Source organism: Oreochromis niloticus, linkage group LG15, assembly GCF_001858045.2.
Source record: "Oreochromis niloticus isolate F11D_XX linkage group LG15, O_niloticus_UMD_NMBU, whole genome shotgun sequence".
Lineage (NCBI taxonomy): Eukaryota > Metazoa > Chordata > Actinopteri > Cichliformes > Cichlidae > Oreochromis > Oreochromis niloticus.
The window spans coordinates 15,252,484-15,274,722 of NC_031980.2; the positions used below are offsets into that span (position 1 = coordinate 15,252,484).

A 22,239-nucleotide genomic window follows, 5' to 3' on the forward strand; every position below is an offset into this window, starting at 1 on the left:
TTGTTGCATTGCTTTTTCATGTAATGCAAATTCTAAAAATACAATCTGTCTGTAAAAGTTCTGCACTTTTATTAACCTGAGCTACGTTTTACAAAGCACTTTATAATATGTTCTCATTCACCTACCTGTCATCCAGAGTAACCGGTGGTTCAGTGTCTTATCAAAGGATACTGTTAAACTGCTGGGCATCAAAAAGCTTTGATGAATGGATAACCTGGTCTCACCCCTGAGCCTTTATTATACGTCTTTTGAATTTTTTAACTGTTGTAGTACCAGTATCAGTCCAGCTGGGATGATTTTGATCATTTTGCGGTTAAAGCAGTGAAGCTGTGTAGACCCAGTTTAGTTGTAACTTTTTCTGTGTTTATGTATGGACCATGTGACCCACCTCCAACCTTATATATTGACTTAAGACCAAGCAAGACCAAGTTCTTGGAGGTATTTTATATTTTCTAAATCTGTCATAGAGAGTGGGGACAAAACCACGAGACAGGAATTAGGATCTTGGACACTGTATGTGGACTATTCCTGAGGTTCATATTATTATTTGACCAATGATAGTAGTGCAATAATCACTAACACTTTCTTTAATTAATTTATTTTTTGTGACAACAACCCTGCTTTTAACATAATTAAATCAATTTACCATGGCATAGGTCTTCGCCTTGCATCGCTGCTTGCAGCCCTGTATTTCGTGAAGCATCTGTACACGCTTACAGTGCTCATATTTCTAAGGTAGTGTTGCGCATTGTTTGCAATTATTGGTCTAGTAAGTTGCAAAATTGTGATACCACTTCATGGCAATATGAGATGCAGCATAAGACAACTAATAATAATAAACCCTCACAACCCCATTGGGTGTGTTAACCCTAATTATCCACTCATCCATTTTCCTAATCGCTTATCCAATTTAGGGCCATTGGGGTGGGAGGCTGGAACCTATCCGAGCTGATGGTGGGTAAGAGGTGGGGTTCACCTTTGGCAGGCCACCTGCCTAGCATGTGGAGACAGAGAACTATTCATGTTTTCGACCGAGAATCACCAATTAAGTGCTAACACTGCACCACATTGCCACCAAACCTTTAACACGCCATCATAATATTGTTGTGAGTGAAATGAACAGGACTACTTTTATCTTACCTGTAATCCCTCCCCTAATTTTTATGTGTTGAACATTGCAAACATTGAATGTTATAAACTATTGCTGAATATGCACATATTGTTTCAGCATTGTACAACATGAACGCAATAGAGGAAAACTCATGGGAGCTGGAACAACTTTCATCATGAAGCGTGTTCTAGGGACTGACAGAGCAAAGAGATTTTGGAAGTTATGCTGAACTTTTTAACCTCACACACAGAAGCTACCAAATTTTCTCATTTAAAAATCTCTCTGAAGTAAAGAAAAATTTGCCCCTCTTTGTGATCACCGCCCAAAGATGTGCACGTCTCTTCCAAAATAATTAGGTGTACAGCTAATAATGTTCTCCACCACGGGGCTTGAGAAATAATGCTTTTATCACAGATTTTAGAGGAGTTCGAATCAGCCCAAGCAGTTGCAGGAAGGATGTGGGATGGGTTTAGGAACCTCGTCTTCTTTTACAGACAAGTATTATATTGGATTAAATGAAGCAAGCTAGGCTTTTGCGTTTAAACAGTAACTTGACAACTTGACAATAATATCTAGTAATGGGTTACACTTGCTTTAGGTTTCTTCAGAATTTATGTAAAAACATTTTGAGAAAACAGCTGGAGCCTTGATTCTGTAGAGTACAGTTATATAGAAGGAAACATCTGGTTAATGCAGAAAATCTGTACTGTAATTTATGGTTATCTATCCATAAACCATATATTATTGAGTCTTCAGGGCCAACTGATAACAATGTCTCTGAAATAAATGCTTGTTCTCTGTATATATTCTGTTTTCTGCATTAAGGTATTGTCTTTATTAACCTAGTAGCAAAACTCTTTTACTGACATCTACCTTTACGATGAAGAATAAAATCAGTTGCAAAAAGAAGTGTATTTCAACATATTAGTAATGTCACCATGTCATGCAGGAGATTATCCAGTCATTTATGATGAATTATACATCACAAGTACATTTCCTATTTTTAAGCTTCAAAACCTCCAGGGCGTTTTGTCATCTGTTCTTTTCAGATGAGATGAAGTTTGACACATCATCGCGTAGAAGTGCAACTTTTCATGTAGAAGAAAAATATTTCATTAGTTTTTCTTTTCTACTATATTAAAAGCAGTCATTGCTGAGGTTAACTTAGGTTAGCTTCACATTACTGTAACTGTCAATCTTAGAAATTCTTCTTCTTCTATGTGTACAGTGTAAAAACCTATTGTGTAACATGTTCTGGCCTTTGTAGGAGTATTTACTTAATTAGAAGTGTTTTGGTACTGACTGGTCTACATGTAAAGTAGAATTGCAGGATGGTTGTGAAGAACACCATGAGAGTATTAGTCTGTCAGGTGTCACTATGCTCTCAATCTGACAAAATCTTTATCTTCTTTTTCTCCTTCTCTGAAACAGACCAGAAGACTTCATCTTGGTCCCTGTCTCGAAAGTTCAATGAAGGCAGACGCCTCCCTCCATCCAGGAACATGAAGGGCTTATCGGGCAGCCGCTCCCAACATCAGATTCCTCTACCCCACGGCTTGGACTATGATCCCCACGTCCATGACATCCACACTCACCATGGCGCTGACTCCCGCCACCCATCCTACCTGCTCAGCCCCACAGAGAGCTGCCCTATGGACTTCCACCACCGCTACTCACCACGCAGCTCCATCCACTCCGACTGCATGATGATGTCCCCTGTCATGATGCCCCCAGCTGCTGCATCTGACCACATCTCCAGTAGCACCTTCCCCAGAATGCACTACAGCTCTCAGTATTATGATTCAGCCACACGGGACGACTGCGCTGCCATCACAGCCTCCGCCACCTCCCCAGCTGTTGCGGCTGCTGCAGCTGCAGCAGCTGCCTCTTCCCACCACGCTGGCACCAAGAGCAACCGCCTTCCTGCTAATCTCCTTGACCAGTTTGAGAAACAACTGCCACTGCACCGTGACGGCTTCCACACTCTACAATACCAGCGCACCTCCACCACCACCGAGCAACGCAGTGAGAGTCCCGGCCGCATTCGACACCTTGTTCATTCAGTCCAAAAGCTCTTCACCAAGTCCCACTCCCTGGAGGGATCGTCCAAGATGAATGGCACAAAAGGTGACATTGGAGGAGGGGGTTATCACCATCATGGCCACCACTCCACAAAACACGGTAGCAAGAGGAGCAAGAGCAAAGAACGTAAGCACCGCTCCGGTGGCTGGTGGAGCTCAGATGACAACCTGGATAGTGACAGCACCTATCGCACACCCAGTGTCATGTCACGGCACCATGGGGAACATGTCGGCCACTACCACCCAGATTCCATGCACAGCCACCACTTCGGAGACCTGTCACTCAAGACCTCAAAGAGTAACAATGATGTCAAGTGCTCAGCCTGTGAGAGTATGGCCATGGGACCCGAGGGCAAGTTCATGAAGAGGAGTTCCTGGTCGACTCTAACAGTCAGCCAGGCCAAAGAGGCCTACAGGAAGTCATCGCTTAATTTAGAGAAACCCATGATGTACACGGACCTCAAGTCATCGCGGACATGTCATTACCTGCAGGTTAGTAGTACCTTTTTTTGGAAATATATGTCCTTAAAGTTCAAAAAAATTCGATTAGTGGAGTATTGTACTGAGCTACTGAAATACATGTTTTTGTGTGCATCGGTCTATATGCTATGGCTGGTACACAAACACTGATTTCATTCCATACCATACAAACAATTCTGATTGGCACTGATCAGCTGCTAGTTTATGTCCATGTATAAGTCATCCTTTGCTTTGAGAATGAATGAAATCACAGTTGTTTAATTTAGTTTGAAGCAATAACAGAATGTTTCCTTCCAAGTTTTGTGTTCTTCTAAATGTTTAATACTCAACTCTTTGGAAAAGGCCAACAAAAAATGTCTGAATATAGACTAAAAGGCCAGTAAATGTGGAGATACTCGAAACGCCAACTATCAGATAATACAACAAACAATAACTAAGATCAATATCCACTCATCTCCGACACTGCCCTTCTCGATAAAATGCATTGATCGATTAGGAATCTAGACAGCAGGGTATTTGGAGTCTACCTTTCTTTCTGTCATCCTCCAGAGGGCAATTACAGTGTCCAGAAGTGTGAGAAGTCAATATATTTAACCAGGATTCCCTTTTGTGTGCTCACCTCAGGGAGCTATTGTCTATTAAGATATAGAGCTTGACTGACTGAATCAATGTCATGGTGGACTGAGAATAACCACTGAGCTGAACTCCAGTGTAGGAAACACAAAGGCTGTGGTGTCTACAAAAACAGCATAGAGTGTGGCTTGAGCTGGTTCACCAGATTGGAAAGAGACATTACTTTATTCACAGATTTTATGCCACATGCTCGCCTGTCCCACTGTCATGTTACAAGACTAAAGTAAAGCAGTTAAGCTACAGATAGTGACTTCTTCTAAAACAGTCAAAAGTCAAGTATCCAGTCTTTCAGCGATCTGAGTTTCTTTTAATTTTTAATACTAAGCACTTAGCTAATGCTCTCATCCACAGCGACTCACAGGCTACAGCATTAGAATATTAAGCTCAAAGTCCTGCTTTAACTAGCTTTTAATGAAGGTGACTTAAGAATTGGAAATAATGATAAAAACAGTGACATGGGTAACAGTGCTTTCTGAAATGCCAATTAGACTTAAAATGGGTGGTCATTAGCATTATGATGCTTGTTGTGTGCACATCTTGGGAAAAGCTGGCCTGGACTTTGGTCAGTCATGCTATGAAATGCTTGACTGTAATGTGAAGAGAACAGTTGAAGTGATTGGCCATTATTAAAGCTATGCTTCCATATTACAGTTGTGCTTGTATATCACTCAATCTTGAAAGTAGACGACTCTTTTAGCCACATTCAATGACAGCAATTTTGAGAAAGTTGCAAACTGAAGTATATGCTTGCACTATAATCAACAATTACCCATGTTTTGTTACTCATGACATTAAATTTGAATCGTACGGCACTCATATAAATCCATAAATAGTTCTACTGAGTACCATATGCATCCCCTTCATTCATTTTGATGCTCTGTGAAATGCACAGTAACACACAGATACACAAACTGCAGTTATTTGTGTGTAATGGGTAGTCTCTGTCAATAGAGGGGCTCTCTCACTGGCATTTAACAAGCTTATGTGTCAGCAGGCAGAGACCCTGCAGCTGCCACATGGGCACATTCTGCACTGAGCATGTCCATAATGAGAGCCTTATTCAGTGGAATCAATGAGCGGAGATCTGTAAAGGCGTTGTGGTGAACGCTCTTGGTGCCCATCTGATTTTATCTCTTTGATGTCTGGGTCCTTTAGGTCTATGTTCACTTGTGATGAGGAGGACAGGCCTGCCTTAGGGAAGCTGACATAATCTTGTTTTAGCAAGTGTCAAGTCTTCAGTCTGACCTTCTAAGCCAACAAGGGTAGGGTGAAGCATTTGTCAAACAATATTAGTGGTTGAATCTACATATCATTTTAAGCCATTAAGAGAAATGCATAGAATGCTGTGCAAAAGTCTTGATTCACCTCTAGTTTCTTTACACCTCTTGTAATTTTTAAAAGCAGTCTCGAGCAATAGTTCTCCAGGTTTTCTTAAGGTCTTTGAACAGTTTTTTTTGGACGTTGGTGGTTTTTTCACTCATTTTCAGTCCTGTCCTTATAAGTGACCACTTAACACTGACCTATGAATTGCTGAGACATAAAATGGACACCCGATTCCAGGGCTGATGATGTTTAATCGGCCCTTAAAAACCTAATGAGACTGGAAAAATGTAATGAAACAAAAAGTAGAAGGCAACAGAACAGTTTCTGAAAGGCATGTCCTTAAGGAATAGGAAGAAATTCACTAAAGACCTGACACAGGACCTGAGAGATGCACCCGGTCCTTCAATTGATCCATCTACTATTAACCATAGCCTCATCAGAAACGGTCTCAGTGCAAGAAGGGCTCCTTCTGTAGGTAAATTGTACAACCTTCCCGCTGTATTTTTTTAAATCATAGTTATCCTTCTTCCTTTGCATTTAAAAACCTTCAAATAGACTGCGTCCACTCTCACCATTTCAAAAGCCAAAAAATAACTGGCTTACTCAGGCACAAAATTACAGGATTCGCACATTTACGAGCTAGAAATTGTTCTACCACATCCAACAGGTCAGTGTTGTTTTTCACTAGATGCAGTTTCACATCTGGTACATGGCGTTATGGAATTACTTTCTGCATTGAGAAGATGTTTTATCCCAGGGTTATTTTTGTACAAAGTGCCCACAGTGTAGTAGTAACTAATGATGGTGTAAAGCAGCTCATCTGTCTAGCTGCCTCAGAGGCACAGCTGAACAAGTTCTTTCAGGTATGGCATCAAATGAACACAGAAATAAGTTAATGCTAATGAGGTAGCGCACTGCTTCCATGAGTGATGACTGCCTTGTTAACAGCAGCCCCAGACGATCAATGGTTGTGCATTAGGAGGAAAATGAATCTTTTCCTTTATTGCTGTCTTTAAGGCTGATTAATTTAGTTTCCAGGCATTTTATTCTATGCATGTGGGAATGAAAAGTGTATTAGCCTGTGTTACACTTTTGCTGACGGGTCTTTTTTTTTTTCCATGTTAACTTATGAGGTTACGCAGGTTTGCAACGTACCTATTGCCTTCATTTTTTTTAGATGATAACGCACAAAATGCTGTCTTATATCACAATATTAGGTAACCGAACAATCACCTCTCATTTTCCTACGTGCTGTTGTGGAGTTTAGTGCTGAGGCAGTGAGCCATGCTGCGCAAAAGAAATTCATTGTGTTTTGGCTTCAAATTGTAGCATATGGTTTAAAAGATTCAGAACGCTTTTTATGTTGACTACAAAAACAGCTGAGGAATACATCTGAGGAGAATACATTACACTAAGGATGATGAAGCCCAGTTGGTCCTGCTATAATCATCTGTAAATCCTCCTACTTTTTACTATTTGCCACCTTCCATACAGAAGAAAAAAGCTTTATTTAAGTGCCTTATGCTGTTGAGTCCCTCACCTGTCTCCACTGAGCACAAGGGCTGTCGAGTAAGAGAGGATATTGGGTGCTAAAGAAAAAGACTATGAGGGGAAGAGATGAAGAGATGGGCAGCAAGAACAGACAGCGAGAATGGAAGTGATAGAGAAAGCATTATTCTACCTCTAGGCGAAAAAAGGGGTGTCAGCCACTTTCTTTTCTGTGAGAACAGTTCAGCACTTGTGGCAGAGAAACAGCCACGCTGTATGACTGGGTAAAGTGAGTAACTGGCAGAGCATGAAGAACAGTCCTGCGCCTGGGCTTGTTGTTCCAGGAGCTAAGACTGGCCTGTCCACTGGGACTACTGCTAGCTGCACCACACACTAACACTGCTGTACTTGCTACATGCCTGATCAATACGCTGTTAGCACAATCAGTGTGTGACACATGGCCACTGTAGCTGTCCATCTTCATAAGAATTAAACCAGGGTGCAATTGAAGAACCCATGAACATTGTTTTTAACAGCATCAATCTGATACCTTAAGCTCAAACATACACTGTGTATTCAACCCAACAATAACAGGTAATCAGTTTTGAAGAGTTGAACTTGATATACTCTATAATTTCTGTTCTATCAAAATCACTAAATAAGCGTAATGATTATGTGTAGACATCTGCAGCACTGCACAGCACAGTGTAGAGTAATTAGAACAGAATCACTTAATCACTATGCTAATCTTGATGCTGCTGTGTTAAGCAAAGTCCCTGTTTATTGTACTTATAATTGAAACACTGAAACCAATTTATGCTACATAATGTTATGGGTATGAGCATATAATACATACAATCACGTGAAAGAGTACAGCCTTGCTGCTTCCATAGAAATCAGGGGTGTACGGTAAGTAGCAGCCAAGTGCTGCTAATCGAATGCACTTAATTAACTGACCACCAGAAAGTGGGACCACCTTTGTTAAAGCAGAAGTTCTGCTGGTCTGGGGGATTCAGGCGTGTGTTAACACAATGCCATAATATTCCTAGGGGTGGACGTCCCCATGTTCCCAAGTGCACCAGCAAATCTACAGCATAATGACGGAAAAAGAAAAGAAACAAGGTGTTGCAATATTCTGGTTAAAATCCAGACCTCAGTCTGATTGAAATGCTGTAGTGGGACATCAAGAAATCTGTACATAAGCATTTGCTTGCACTGAAGCAAAACTGTAAAGAAGCGTGGGCCAAAATTCCTCCACAACGATGTGAGAGACTGATAAAGTCATACAGAATACAATTACTTCACCGATTACTGCTGCTAACGGTGGTGCCACAAGCTACTGGTTCATGGGGTGTAGTTTGTTTTTCACAGGACTGCATAGAATACTGTCAGCCTTTCTTTTTCACATGACTGTACATGAGTGTTCATTATTTTTGTAGTTTTTAATCACATTTGCCTTACAACTAATTCTGAGCTGCAATATGCCAAAAGCTTATTTTGTGTTTATTTGGCTGGCAGTCAAAGCTAATTTAAGAGCATGTATGTTTTTGTATTAGTAATACTACAGTGATGACAGTATGCTGACTTAAAAGTTACAGCCCAAGCCTCAGGGGTATAATTGGCTGCCTTTTCTGTGCGTGCATAAAAATACATACTGCTTCCTTGCCAAATGTGTTCATTTGCTTCCCAAAAATCCTTTAAGTATGGTCACATTTTGATTTGCATTATGAGCGATTTGCTAAAAAGGATGCTGAACTCTGTCCATTCAACTGAATGATGACCGTGCAGATGTAAAGTGCCATTTTACTTTACTTTTAAGAAATGTGATAATGAATTTCACCCTGTAGTTTAGATTAGTTTTGGGCTACCTAAACATTTATGAATGGAAAAAAAGTTTGGGGATATTTCTGAAGTTAGATTGTTGTGTTGGCATACTGCTGACATGTCCCTTTTGGGAAAACAGTGTGAAGAAAACTAAATGCTTGGAAGAGCACGTGCAAACAAAAACATATTTAAATTATGCAAGCCTTGATATTAAAGGTCTTGCATACAACCCAAAGCTATGTCAGTTTATCTCTGTATATATATTAGTGCATGGCAAATTCCCTCACTGGAATCAATGCTACTTTTGAATTGCTACACATACAGCAGTGTGAACAAGTGTTTGCCCTCTTCCTGATTTCCTAGTTTTATTTGTCACACTTATGTGTTTCAGATCAAACAAATAAATGTTAATATTAGACAAAGATAACCAGAGTAAATACAAAATGCAGTTTTTAAATGATGATTTAATTAATTAAGGGAAAAGGTTGGTCCTGTGTGTAAAAGTAATTGCCCTTCTTGTTAAATCATGACTATTTCTCATATCTCTATATATGGTTGTGTGGGAAAATCCCAATATATAACCAAGTTCAATGTCACTTAAATCACCTTTCTTCCCGAAGCTCAGTTTGAACTCCAATAGGACATTTTGACAATCTCTGCATGCCTAAATACACCAAGTTGCACTGAGTTGGCTGATTGTATATTTATGTTAACAAGCAGTTGAACAAGTGCACGTAACAAAGTAACCAGTTATTATTTCTTAATCAGCCCAAAATTGGGTACAGCTGGAGACCAAAGTTTGTACAGTGTTGTGAAACCACTTGGATAAATCGTTATAATTATTTTAAAATTTGCTTTATGTTACAGTCTCACAACTATGTATTTTCACTGATAACATCCTTGGCATCACTGTGATGCACAATTCCTTTACTTTATTTTTCCATTTAGGTTAAAAAACACATGCACTTCTCACTCTTATTTGGGTAATTTTCAAGCTGTACTTGCAAATATCTTTCATTTACACAACCTTGTGAAAGCTGTATATTTTGTACATGGCTAAATATTGCTATAGTACTCATTGTCGTTTTATCACAGACTTACAGGAGTAACAACTAATATCCTGGACTACTTCAACCTAATGGTTATAAATGTCTGTATTGTATTAAATGTAGGTGTGCCATCTTCCACAGGTGCCCCAAGATGAGTGGAGTGGATACCCAGGTGAGAAAGATGACGAGATCCCATGTCGGCGGATGCGAAGCAGTAGCTATGTTAAAGCAATGGGAGAGGTGGATGATGAAAGTGGGGACTCTGACACCAGCCCTAAGACCTCTCCACAAAAGACCATTCGGTCAGACGCTCTTGTCCTCAAATCAGCCATGCAGAGACCCCATTTAGACTCCCACAGGTAGGCCTGGTTGCCTAACGCATTGACTTAGTGTGCCCACGCCAATGCTGTGTATTCATTTAAATATTCCAGTTTTTATCATAGGTTCACGAAGGTCTTACTCAAAAAAAGGTAAGATGATGCACTGTGGTTCATTTCCCTTTTATTTCACAAGTTTCAAATATTTACATGACAAAACCAACGCTCATCAATAGCAGTATCTCTGGTGTCAACCAGGTGAGCTGCTTGGATTTCAGTGTTAATTGTTGTTTGGCTAGAATTTATTGGAGTCAACGCTGAGGTCACAAGTTGGGTTTTTTTCATACTTGAATACAAGTGGAAAGTTGGGAACGTTTGATGCAAAACTTGCTGCTAACAAAATGTTGCTGCATGCTGTGTTTAGTTGGTGCTCAGAGGAAGAACATTCAGAGTCGTCTATATAAATTAACAGTCTCACTGCTCTGCCTACATGCTGTCAAAGTAAAATTGCTGTTTGTTAATGCTGCTTTTTGTTTAGCTGTCCCTGAGAGATATGACTAAATTGAACAGTTAGGTGATTTCAAGTGAAGTTACTTTGGAAAACAATAGTACCTTTGTTGAGTTGTATGGTTGCTGTGGTTGGCTCTTTTTTGGTCTGTATAAGCACTGTATTTCTACAACTGTTTCATGGGTCTGTCACAGCAGTGCTCTGGTGATTGCTGTGGCACCAACTGGTTTTGAGTTTGATATAAATTTTTGATATACCATACACAAACACTGCATCGCCGCATCACGCTATTGCTGACAATCCTGTCAAAAGAAGAAAGAAAGAGAGCCGGTTCAAATGCAGGAGAGGTGACACATGGAAGGGCATACGTTAAAGTTAACACTGCTTGATGAGAAGCCTTGGGGGAAGTGACGGCTTTGCTCTGTAACCCAGCCAAGTGTGGAGTATATATGTCTGTGTTTTGATCCTAGACAGACTTTGACAAAGGGAGAGCATGCAATCTGTGGAGCCAAACCCAAGATCCTCCTGCACTACTGTGCTGCCCTTACAATTACAACAAACCTTAATTATTGACAATTTTACCATTCAGTTTCACTCTAATCTGATCTACTCATTAATATAAATGTGGTAGATAGTATTTTGTTGATAATTATTCTCATCAGGGTTAACATACAAATAACATGTTGCAAAAGGTTGTGCACTGGACAAATTGAGATTAATTCTCCAGATGATTTGGGTGATGTTACTTTTAAAGCACAGTGTACATCAGTTGGCTGTTTTAGAACAGATAGATTTCACTTCTCAGGATCTTACCAACTGCATTTAATGATTTCCTAATGATCTCTCACTGGTAAATGGTGACCATGTGTATCTTTTTCATGCTAAACCAGAACAACATACAGAGTGTTTTTTAATTGGCGTATTCGTGATGTCATTGCTCTACCTAAGCTGAAACAAAGCATTTTTCCCCCCAATTTATTGTTCTCTGTGACTGTTTGTTTTCAGGCACTGTGACTTTCAAACACAGCCAAATTCTTGAAGCTAGGGAGCTGTCCGTCATCTCTACTGCCACTGAGTGCTAATTTTGTTACCATCATCTCAGTGGGGAACTGATCACTTTTGCTTTTGTCCACATACAAAACAGCTCTTATGTTTTGTTTATCCTCTGGTGGAGAATGTAATAATCTCTTATTGTAACTCCATGCTGTCACTGTTTCCCTAATAAGAGCCACAGCCAAGCTATGCATGCTCTCTATGATTTTGGGATGGACGAACTAGTGTTTTATCGTGGAACTAGAGGATATTTAAAAATAGTTTGCTCGTGAAAGGGTATCATGAAGAAGTTCATTTTCATGTAATCACAAATAAGGCCATGCCAACAGATGCTAACCAGCGGATTTATAAACTACAGTGTGTTCCAGATGTTACCTTTGTGGCTTTTGAACTGTGAAATCGTGTCTGTCCCTGCCCCCTGTCCTTGTTCAGCCAGGGCTACCACTTGCAAACCACAAGAGATATACAGCCCCACCCTAGTGTCACGCTGGACCCTGCCACCTTTCATCCCCCGCCCTTCCGCTCTCGCAACCAGAGCTACATGCGCGCCGTCAGCACCCTCAGTCAGGCTAGCTGCGTCAGCCAGGTGAGTCTCAAACACATGCATCACACAGAGGCAACACCTGGACACATCACTGAGAGCTTGTATCAGTTTGTATGTAGTAGCACTGAGCTGAGGACAACACAGAGACATTAAGCACCCAAGGGAGGTCCCCTGATTGTTAGATTGCAGATCAGGGTTGTCAAACATAAGGCCCGGGGGCCAGGATCAGCTGGGCAAAGACTCCAATCCGGCCCACTAGATGTCTTTGGAAAATATGAAGGAGGGCATGAATTTTGGACTTTTCACTGTACTTTCATAAGTGTTACTACTACAATAAAGACCTCCCACATGGTCATTAATACCACACTAAAGTCAATAAGTTAAAAATATAAAAAAATAAAATGACATTCACTATCTACTATTTACTGTAGACTAATCGGTCTATAGTGAATTAACAAGAAATGTCTGTTTTATATTTACAGGGAAGTCTGGGAAATTAACTACTAGAATTTTTCCTGTGATTTTACAAATTTATTTTTACAATTTAAGCTAAAAAAAAATCCATGCTGACAGATTTCTTTCATTAACTACAGCACAATTTCTTTATTATGTACAAAAAGACACATGCTGTTGAATTGGACTTCTTTATCTAATATTAAGATACCTCAGGGATTAAATGTGTTGTTAAATCTCTTTACACTGACAGAAAGGGGCATTTCACTGGTCTGGCCCAATTAAGTTCAAAGTAGGCTTTGTGTGGCCCACAATGTAAAGCGAGTTTGACATCCCTGTAGTAGACAAAGCCTTGGCTATTTCAGTCAAACGAAATTGGAATAACTTATTGCTTTTACTGTTTGGGTACAGATGCTTTATCTGAAAGCTTATGCCTAAATCAATTCCAGACACAGTCCAACATGATTTACAGTTTGTTTCTGAAGTGTTATCTACTCGTAAAAAAATGTGAAATTACACTTAATTTTAAATTAGGACATCAGTGTCACATCAGCAAGTTTGCATCTTGATATCTGGAACAGGCTACTGATACACAGTTAATGAGCCTAGTGTTGTTTTAGTATGCCAACTGATTATCTAGTTAATGCCAAAAGATGCAGTTTGTTTTGGTTGACAGGGCTTTTTTGTCACCCTCGAGCAATGTACTAGAGTACTAGTGTAGGCCTAGAGATGAAATAAATACACATTTTGAACCAACATCATCATTCAAATAAATTTAAATTCAAATACCTTCTTCTTCTATGAATCTATACATTTGGATTAATTAAGTCTGTTTTGGACCTCCGTGGTGGCTTAAGATGTGGTTACTACTGCAAGATCTGAGACACATCCACCATTGGACCTTCGATACGGACATGGAGTAACAATGAGGAGAGATTTTGGCTAAAACACAGGTTGAAAAATCAGTTTACACCCTTACGTGCTAACACCTAGTTTTCCATTACTGGAAAAGGTCTAAATAATAGCAAATCATTCCCATTTTTAAATAGTAAAGGCTAAAGTAATAATGAAAAGGCAATATTATCTCAGTAGTACATTAACATTTTCATAATTCAAATATAAACAAAAGTATGCAGCCCACACAATTTATATCGCTAAAAAAGGAAGCTATTTTTAGCTGTTCCCTCATTCACAAGGAGTTTCCACAACAGGTAAACTCCACATGTTTGATTTGGCAGAGTTTTCGTGCCAGATGTCCTTCCTGACGCAACCCCAAAGGGATTTGTGTCTCCTCCTCGGATTGAACCGGGGATCTATTGGTGGTTAGGCAAATGCTTTAACTACTACACTACAGAGACACTTTCAGCACTCAGCTGTAAAATAACATTTCCCTTTGATGAGTACACGATTTTGACATTAACAAATGAATCTTGTTACACAGAGCAGTTTATTGTACTTCTAAGCACTTCCACGACTTATGAGATATCTTCCATCTGTTAGCATTCAGTATACTGTATAGAACGTCTTTTGTGATCAATTTATTGCTTTATAACTCAAACTGGCTATTTTTCTTATTGTTTTTTTGTTGTCATCTGAATTTTTTTTTCCCCATTTGATCTGACATTTATTCAGTTTAAGGTCGAAACTGACAGCGGCGTTTCCTTATGCTAACACTCCTTCATATTTGCTGTGCAAAGGGGAAGAATCAAAGTGAGAAAGAGAAAGGAAGAGGAAAAATTAAGGACTGCTATTCCTGTTTTTGTCTCTCAGGTGAGTGAGACTGAGATCAATGGCCAGTTTGAGTCAGTTTGCGAGTCCGTTTTTAGTGAAGTAGAATCCCAGGCCATGGAGGCCTTGGACCTGCCTGGTTCGTTCCGCACTCGAAGCCACAGTTACCTCCGTGCAATTCAGGCTGGTTATTCCCAAGATGACGACTGCTTGCCTTCAATGACATCCTCCACTGTCACTTCAACTCTCAGATCCACAACAGGTAAAACAATCCCCCCCCGAATAAGAGAGGGCTTAGATTACATATCCTCATACATCCTATACATGCGCACAAACTTGACATACCTAAATATGTACAGTGGGGAACCCTTGAGCTTCAGAGATGCCGGGCTGAATGATTCCAGTTATTTTCTTTGGAAGCTATGGTGTGCGTGTGTTTGTTTTTTTGCCACTGCATACTGCATACCAGTTGTTTAGATGGACCTGCTTGTGTGTTACGTTGCATGAGTCATGCATCATCAGCCAAGCTACTGATTGATCAGTTGTGGTGTTGCCGAGCTTTAATCTAGGATAAGGGTGGGAGAGCTACATTTTAAACATTAAGACGGCAACACATGGCCATAGTACACAGTATAATAACACAGCACAGCCGCATTACATGGCATGCCTAAAAGGAACAGGCCCGAACCAAAGCATGTTAAAGTGTGGTGTTATTTATGTGTTGTGAAAAGCGTGTGAGTTACTTAGGGAGGGGTGAAAAACGAAATGGGCCAGGGGGCAGGGGAGCAGTAGGTCACTGATATATTTGTTTTGAGAGGACACACTGGACAAAGCATTCACCTGTACTCCCCTGTTAGCACAAACTTTGTAACGGACCTTGCAATTGGCTACATAAAATAAAAAATGTTAAAAAACAAACACTTTAAGGTAAGTCAACAAGCTTTAGCAGCTAGTACATATGCACACCTACATGCTGGTTGCACAAAGAAACTACACTATACATGTTAGAGTTTGAAAGAAAAAAACTTTGGTAACAGTATTGTTGTACTGTGTTGCATGAAACTCGAGTTAATGCTAACGAATGTCCTAATGAATGATATGTCAATGTTACTGTAGGGCTAAGCTTCTCAACAACTGTCATCTTCATCTGGATATTTCCAGTGCAGTTACAGTTACTGCTTATATTTCACTGTAGCTACAATATTTGTGTGACAGTGGACCTAAACTCTACATGTTTTGAAGCAAACTTTTTGAGATCAATGTGCTTTATTTAGCGACTCTTGCATATTGATGTTTCACTAAAAGCTGTTTTTATATATATATATATTTACAAAATGCAATAATTTCAAGGTTTTTTGTGACACAGTTCAAACAATATGTCCCTTTATTTAGCATTTCAGGTTCTTTGTGCAAGCACAGTCTTTGCGGTAACTCCCTCACTGAGTGTATTTGGTGTTTGCCTGCAAGAGTAAAGCTATGAACCCTATTGAAACATTTTTTTTCTCTAATTACATGCATTTTTAAATATTATGGATTACCTGGATTTTTACTGTTTTTGTACACTTTTCTGTCAATTTAATATTGGAGACATTTGCACTTTTATTCATTTTGTTGGCTTTGTTTTCTTGTTGAATCTGGACTTTTGTTTTGTTTTTTTATCCTTTCATCCTCAATTGGGTTTCCATCTACGATTTCTACGATGTGACAGAAGTACTGAGGACAAAGGAGTGTTCTCCAATCCCACCGTCTTATTTGCTTAACGCTATTCATTTAACTCTGCTCCAAATCTGTCAGCTCAACATGGGCGAAAACAAGCAGTTGACTGTACATTATGTTCTGAAATTGTATTACCAGGATTAGCATAATGCATTGATTACAACATGCAATATAAGACTGTAGCAGCTCAGAGAAAGGACTCCCTGGATGCTGATAAAATATACAGTACTGTCACCTCCCATTCAACCCGTACTGTAAATATTACTTGTTTTTTGGGATGCACTATTATTATGCGTGAATAGTGGCCATAAAATAAAAATAAAATAACCAGACTAAAAGAGAGAATCGCTTATTCATGGAATCCTGTTTTTATGTTAGTCTTCAGTACTAGATTATTACTATTATTATTAAACTGTAAGCAACTTATGACCCAAACCCTGAGGCTAGTGGGCCCTTGAGTGGGGAAGGGACCCCATGGTGCTCCGTAGGGCAGACGAACAGCAAACCCCTCTCCATTTGACCACCCATCTCTTGAAGGATAACCAAGGGGAAAGAACAACTGGAGGCATCAGTGATGATTGTTGCAGGTATTTTAATGTTGACACGCATACATATATCTATGTATATGTGTGTTTTTGCACTGCCTTCTCAGTAAAAATAGCAGATAAAGTTTATATGTAGTTGGTAGAAATATCGCCTTATGTTATCCCAAGTAGCAAACATGGTGTCAAACAACTCATAAAACCTCAGACATGTTGATTTATTTTTAGAGCGCTGGTAACGCTGAACATTGATTACAGTGATGAATGTGATGCTGGCTTTTGTGAGTTGTTTACCACGTCTCTATTTTAAGTGTTCTTAGACCACATTGTAAGTGTAAATGTATGAGGTATGTTCTGCCCAGACTCTTCAGAATGTTTTCATGTCGCAGCATAAAATAGCAGTGAATGTTATCGCATTGCCACTGTCTCCAATCATTTGTGAGCGCAGCATCTACCTGTTGTACATGTGTGAACTTTTTTTTTTTCTTTCATGAAAATCTGGCTTCTTTTCAAAAGGCCACTTGTGGCAGAGTCTAACTCTTGGCAGTGATTTTGTCAACTGTCTTGGACTGTGGGATTGCAGCCTCTCCCTGGTGCAGCCCTCACCGGGTTTGAATATTTCACATGGTCTAAATCAGCCACCTTGGACCTGATATGTTCAATAGGGTTCATATCTGCTTCTTGTGATTCTTCTACTCCCTTTGCATCTTTTCTTTTGCACAAAATTGCACAAATTTTAAGTAAGTCAGAAACATTTGACATGCTTTGAGAAAGGGTTCTCAGAAAAAAATGAATCTATGATTTGATAATGATTGATGTACTTCATGTTTAATTCCACTCTTTGTTGTGCTGTGCAGTGAAAAGATGGAAAGAAGCCTTGAGATGACTGAGAAGGCAGTGTAAAAACATTGTGAAAAGCCTACAGTATGTGAGTTAGGTCATAATTGTTGCCTTTGTGGAGTAAAAGAACTGAAAAACATATTTCAGTAAAGGTGCATTTTTTTAAGCAGGTTTTGGCTGACCGATAAACTTAGCCATTTACATTTCTAATGCAGACTGCTTGTAGTGGGTGCAGATGCGTTACTTAATGTTAAATCTGTCAAACCAAATGGGAAATCAATGGATCAGATCTTGTACATCTTTGGAATTTTCTACTCACATACTGTATGTTTTCCATAGATATGTGTTATACTGTAGATCAGAATCCGAGTCAAATCCCACTCCAGCTGTTCTTTTCACCCTGAATGTCCTTCTGTTTGCATATTCACATTTTTCTTCCAGAGGGATATGATGTATTGGATGGAACATCTTTACTAAATGATGACATGATCGAGGATGATGATGGTGCTAGCTCCTCTGCCTATGCGGAGCTCGAGAGGCTAGAGAGAGAAACTGCTGCTGCACGCAGCCAGCACAGTACTAGCTCCACGGTAACAGCCATCTCGATCCCACCGGCACCTCCGCCTTCATACAGGGTCCCTACCGCCTCACCAATAGCCACCTCTGAGCAACCGGTTCCTCAGGCCATTCAGGCCTTTAAGGAGTCTGCTAACATGGTCGCTGCCTTCAACTTGCAGTGGAAGGATGAAATCTCTGCAATGCGCTACGAGCTAGCAGAGCTGCGCAGAGATGTCTGTGGGGAATTAAAAACTTTCAACAGCAACTTCTTCAACTTTACTCAGTGCTACAATATGTGGACTTTGTGCCGGGAGCCCTGCAGCGACAGCACCACACAAACAGATGACAGAGTTTCCATAGGAATTCAAGCAGGCTCAAGCTGGTCTGTACGACAAAACACAGAGGACAAGTCAGTGATGTGCCAACCCGAGCCAGCACCCTTCAGTATCATGGATTTGATGGACCCACCTCGAATTGAGATTATAGAGGGAACTCCTGAAAGCACGCCAGAGGGGTCAGGCAGCCCTGCCAGCCCACTTCCAATAGAGGATTTCCCATGGGAGATCAACAAAAAGCAAAAGGCTCATAAGCAGCCAGACACAACCGGCCACACAGGTGGTCACAGAAGCGCCAGTCTAGAACTGTGGAGCAGGAAGTACACCAGTGGGCCCATGTCATACCTGTCTATGTCATTTTAGCCATACATACATGTAATTGGAAAATGAAATAAGGAAAACGGGCTGAAAACCTGAAAATTCAGAAAAGGAGAGCAGAACCATGCTGTTATTAGATGTCCCTTTACTCTATGCAGACACAGAGTCTGTTATCTCTTGAACAGGTTACACTATTGTTCAAGCAATCTTTTAACAAGTGTGTTGCTTAGCCATCGAACAAAGTAATTATTTTGTTTCACACCAGAATGAGGTGACATCATAATCTGAGGGAGAATGTGACTGATATTCAGATCCTCAAGTGCCAACGAGTGCAGCATCATCTTCCCTCCGCTGTCTTAAATACTCAAAAAAGCCAATTTAAGTAATCATGATTGGAAATTTGAGGGATATTCAACAATATAACTCAACTATCAGCCAATGTGAGGTGACGCATATGTCAGTCTGTTTCTGCACATGAATTTGAATAGCTCATGTTCATTCCAGTTTCTCTTCATGTAGAAACATTCTCTTAAGCACCTGAAAAAATACTGTGAATAACTTTATAAACCCTAGTTTTTTAATGAATGCATTAAAGATGAATACATTATTTAAGGATATATTGATATATAATTTATGTTTCAGTTATCGTGATCAAAGCATTCCTTTGCCATTGCCTTCTTCCATTTTGTAGCCAGTTCCAGTTGAAATGGGCATTTTTCTTTTTAATTTCCAACAAATGAGCATATTTTCAGTGGTGAACTGATGAACCACGCAGCATAAAGATCAAACAGTAGTTTAGGAAACAGCAGGTAGTGATGAAAACAATCTGTCATAACCCCCATAAATTGTTTAAAAGTCCTATTCTCTGGAACACTGTATGGATTGCACTGTCTCAAGGCTCTGAGGACCTAGTCCCTGACCAGAATTGTTTACGATAAATTATTCTGATTGACTACGAAGTCAAACAGCGCGCAAAGCGTAAAACAGTAAAGGGGAATTCACAGAAATTATCAAGTTTGAATGTACTGGCTTCAACTCATTCCTGCACAAACTGCATTTATGTTGAAACTCTGTTTATGTATATAAATGTATCATTTTGTAAATAGAGAAACTTATATTCAATACTTGTACTGTTTGCAGTTACAAACATACTGTGTTCTGAAAGCGCTGAGAGGGGTTAAAGTAGTAACTGGGTTTCTAAACCAAACACACGTTTACCAGTCTTCAATATCCATCTTCATTTGTTTCATCCTGTTCATCACCCCACTGTTTTTTGCACATCATGATGAAGTCGGAAGTTCATAACAGTGTTTCACCTGTTGTTTTTAGTGAAGGTTCTTCAACTGTTATGAAAAATGTCTTAATTAGTCACATTTATTTTATTTTAGCTCTAAAAAAACCATATATTTGAACTAAATCCTATCATATTTCTCCAGTGATAAAATGCTGTGGCAGTTCATCACCTCTGAAAAATAACAGAGAGACACTGGTCCCTGTAAGTAGACAATCAGAGCCACTGAGGGCCTCTACCTCTTCGATATGTCCCCAGAGGTGCAGTATAGTGCCACTGAATGTACTAACACCGCCTCACTAGTGATGGCTTAGCTGGGCTCCTGTCAAGCCCTAATGGGTGGGAGTCCAGAATCATCTGCTCTATTTGGCTAACTGCTCATTTTGCCTCTTACTTATAAAATAATAGTTGCTCATTAGCCACTGATATTGCCCTCATCCCCTCCATTGTCACGTTATACCTGCAAGGCATACCAAAGTTAATACTGAAAGGTGTGGAAAAAGAGTCCAACAGCAAACATCACAAGTTTGACAGGACTTATCTTTGGACTGCAGCACAGGACCACTGGAAGCCTATATGTATCAAACCCCGACTGAAATGTGAAACTTCGGCAAGGACTTTAAATAAAGAAGAGGCATCATCTCTCAATTTATAAAGAGAGTGGTTCTTCTTCCTCTTTTGCGCGACCCAAAAAAACAATATTCACAGAAAAAGTGGCATTTTGATAAGCTGACGTTTGTACAAAGGCTGTAACAAAGGTGAATCAGAATTAATGTTGAAGCCACAAAAGGAGGAAGGCAGACATTTCCTTTTGAGTTTCTGCTGTAGGAGTATCCTACACCTGTTTCAGCAAGCTGTGAAACCTGAGCTCAAACACCTGACTAAATTTCAATCTGTACATGGGGATGTTTGACAGCAAGTCCAAAGTTGTGGTTTTATTAGGACATATACGGATAAGCTCAAGTGTATTGCTATGATTGTCTACTATTTGCAATACTGATTATAAATTTTTAAAACATTTAATTTAGCTTTAACCTAACCATAAGACTTTGAGTTTTTCATTACAGACCAGCCAAAGGTTGGATTAGCATAATTAAATCATAAAAGATTACAGTGAAAGGCATATGACTGTGACAACATTTAGCCTATAATCATTTTAGTATGAAGTATATGTATATATATATATATATATATATATATATATACATACATGAAAAATTTTTTGGATAGGCTTGTATTCATAATTCTGCTTTTTGAATGCTTAAGTGGGGACTGCAGTGGCATTCTCTTACATTGTTTCCCATTGTTTGGGGAATGTAAACTAATTTAAAGGTGCTGAAGACTGGCCAATCGTGACGTCTCCAATCTGCATTCATTCATTCTATGCAAGTCCTTTGTTTCCTGTTGTATGTAGCTACATTTTAGCAGTTTTAGATATGAGCGTTTATGTTGAGCCTTCATGACGATCATCAATGTCGGAAATGGAATCACATTTTCAGAAAATATTGGTGACTCTTTGGAAAAAAAAACTTTCTTATTTCTGCATGAGCCATGGGCAACGCTAAGGTTTCCTTAAGTGTTGGCTGCAAAACAATTGTTTCATCCACATTTCTACTAATTTAGCCTGTATGTACCTAAGAATCTACCATTTTTGGGGGGGATGAGATTCCAGCTATGTAGTAGCATCTACATGTTTTGTGACACTGCATACAAAAAACTGAATAATCATATAACAATTTTACCAAATACAGCCAAATTAGAAAATAGGCCTCCAATAATATATTTGGAAATGCTGTACAAATGCTTAACATTCTTCTCGATCTATATACAACTAAACTGCAAACTCATGACAGATCGATGCCAGGGAACGCACCAATTTTTTTAAATATAGGTTTAATCCAGTCATTCATTTTCATTTTATTATTTTGCTCAAAGATATTACCCTTCCCTTGAAGCAAGTTGAAATGTAGCAAAAATACAGATCTAAATAATATTTTCAAATCATATATGTGAAGGATATACATATTAAAAAAACAGACTGAAGAAG

General features: G+C 39.5%; 1 protein-coding gene across 2 annotated transcripts in view; it reads left to right on the forward strand.

Annotated features, from left to right (window-relative positions):
* LOC100710580 (disks large-associated protein 2) overlaps positions 1 to 22,239 on the forward strand; it is a 106,771-nt gene that overhangs the window by 56,400 nt on the left and 28,132 nt on the right. For both annotated transcript variants that reach the window (XM_019346265.2, XM_019346268.2), the window contains 4 exons: positions 2,543 to 3,684; positions 10,131 to 10,348; positions 12,300 to 12,453; positions 14,635 to 14,854. In XM_019346265.2, the coding sequence (XP_019201810.1) occupies positions 2,543 to 3,684; positions 10,131 to 10,348; positions 12,300 to 12,453; positions 14,635 to 14,854 (1,734 nt within the window). The remainder of the gene's footprint in view (positions 1 to 2,542; positions 3,685 to 10,130; positions 10,349 to 12,299; positions 12,454 to 14,634; positions 14,855 to 22,239) is intronic.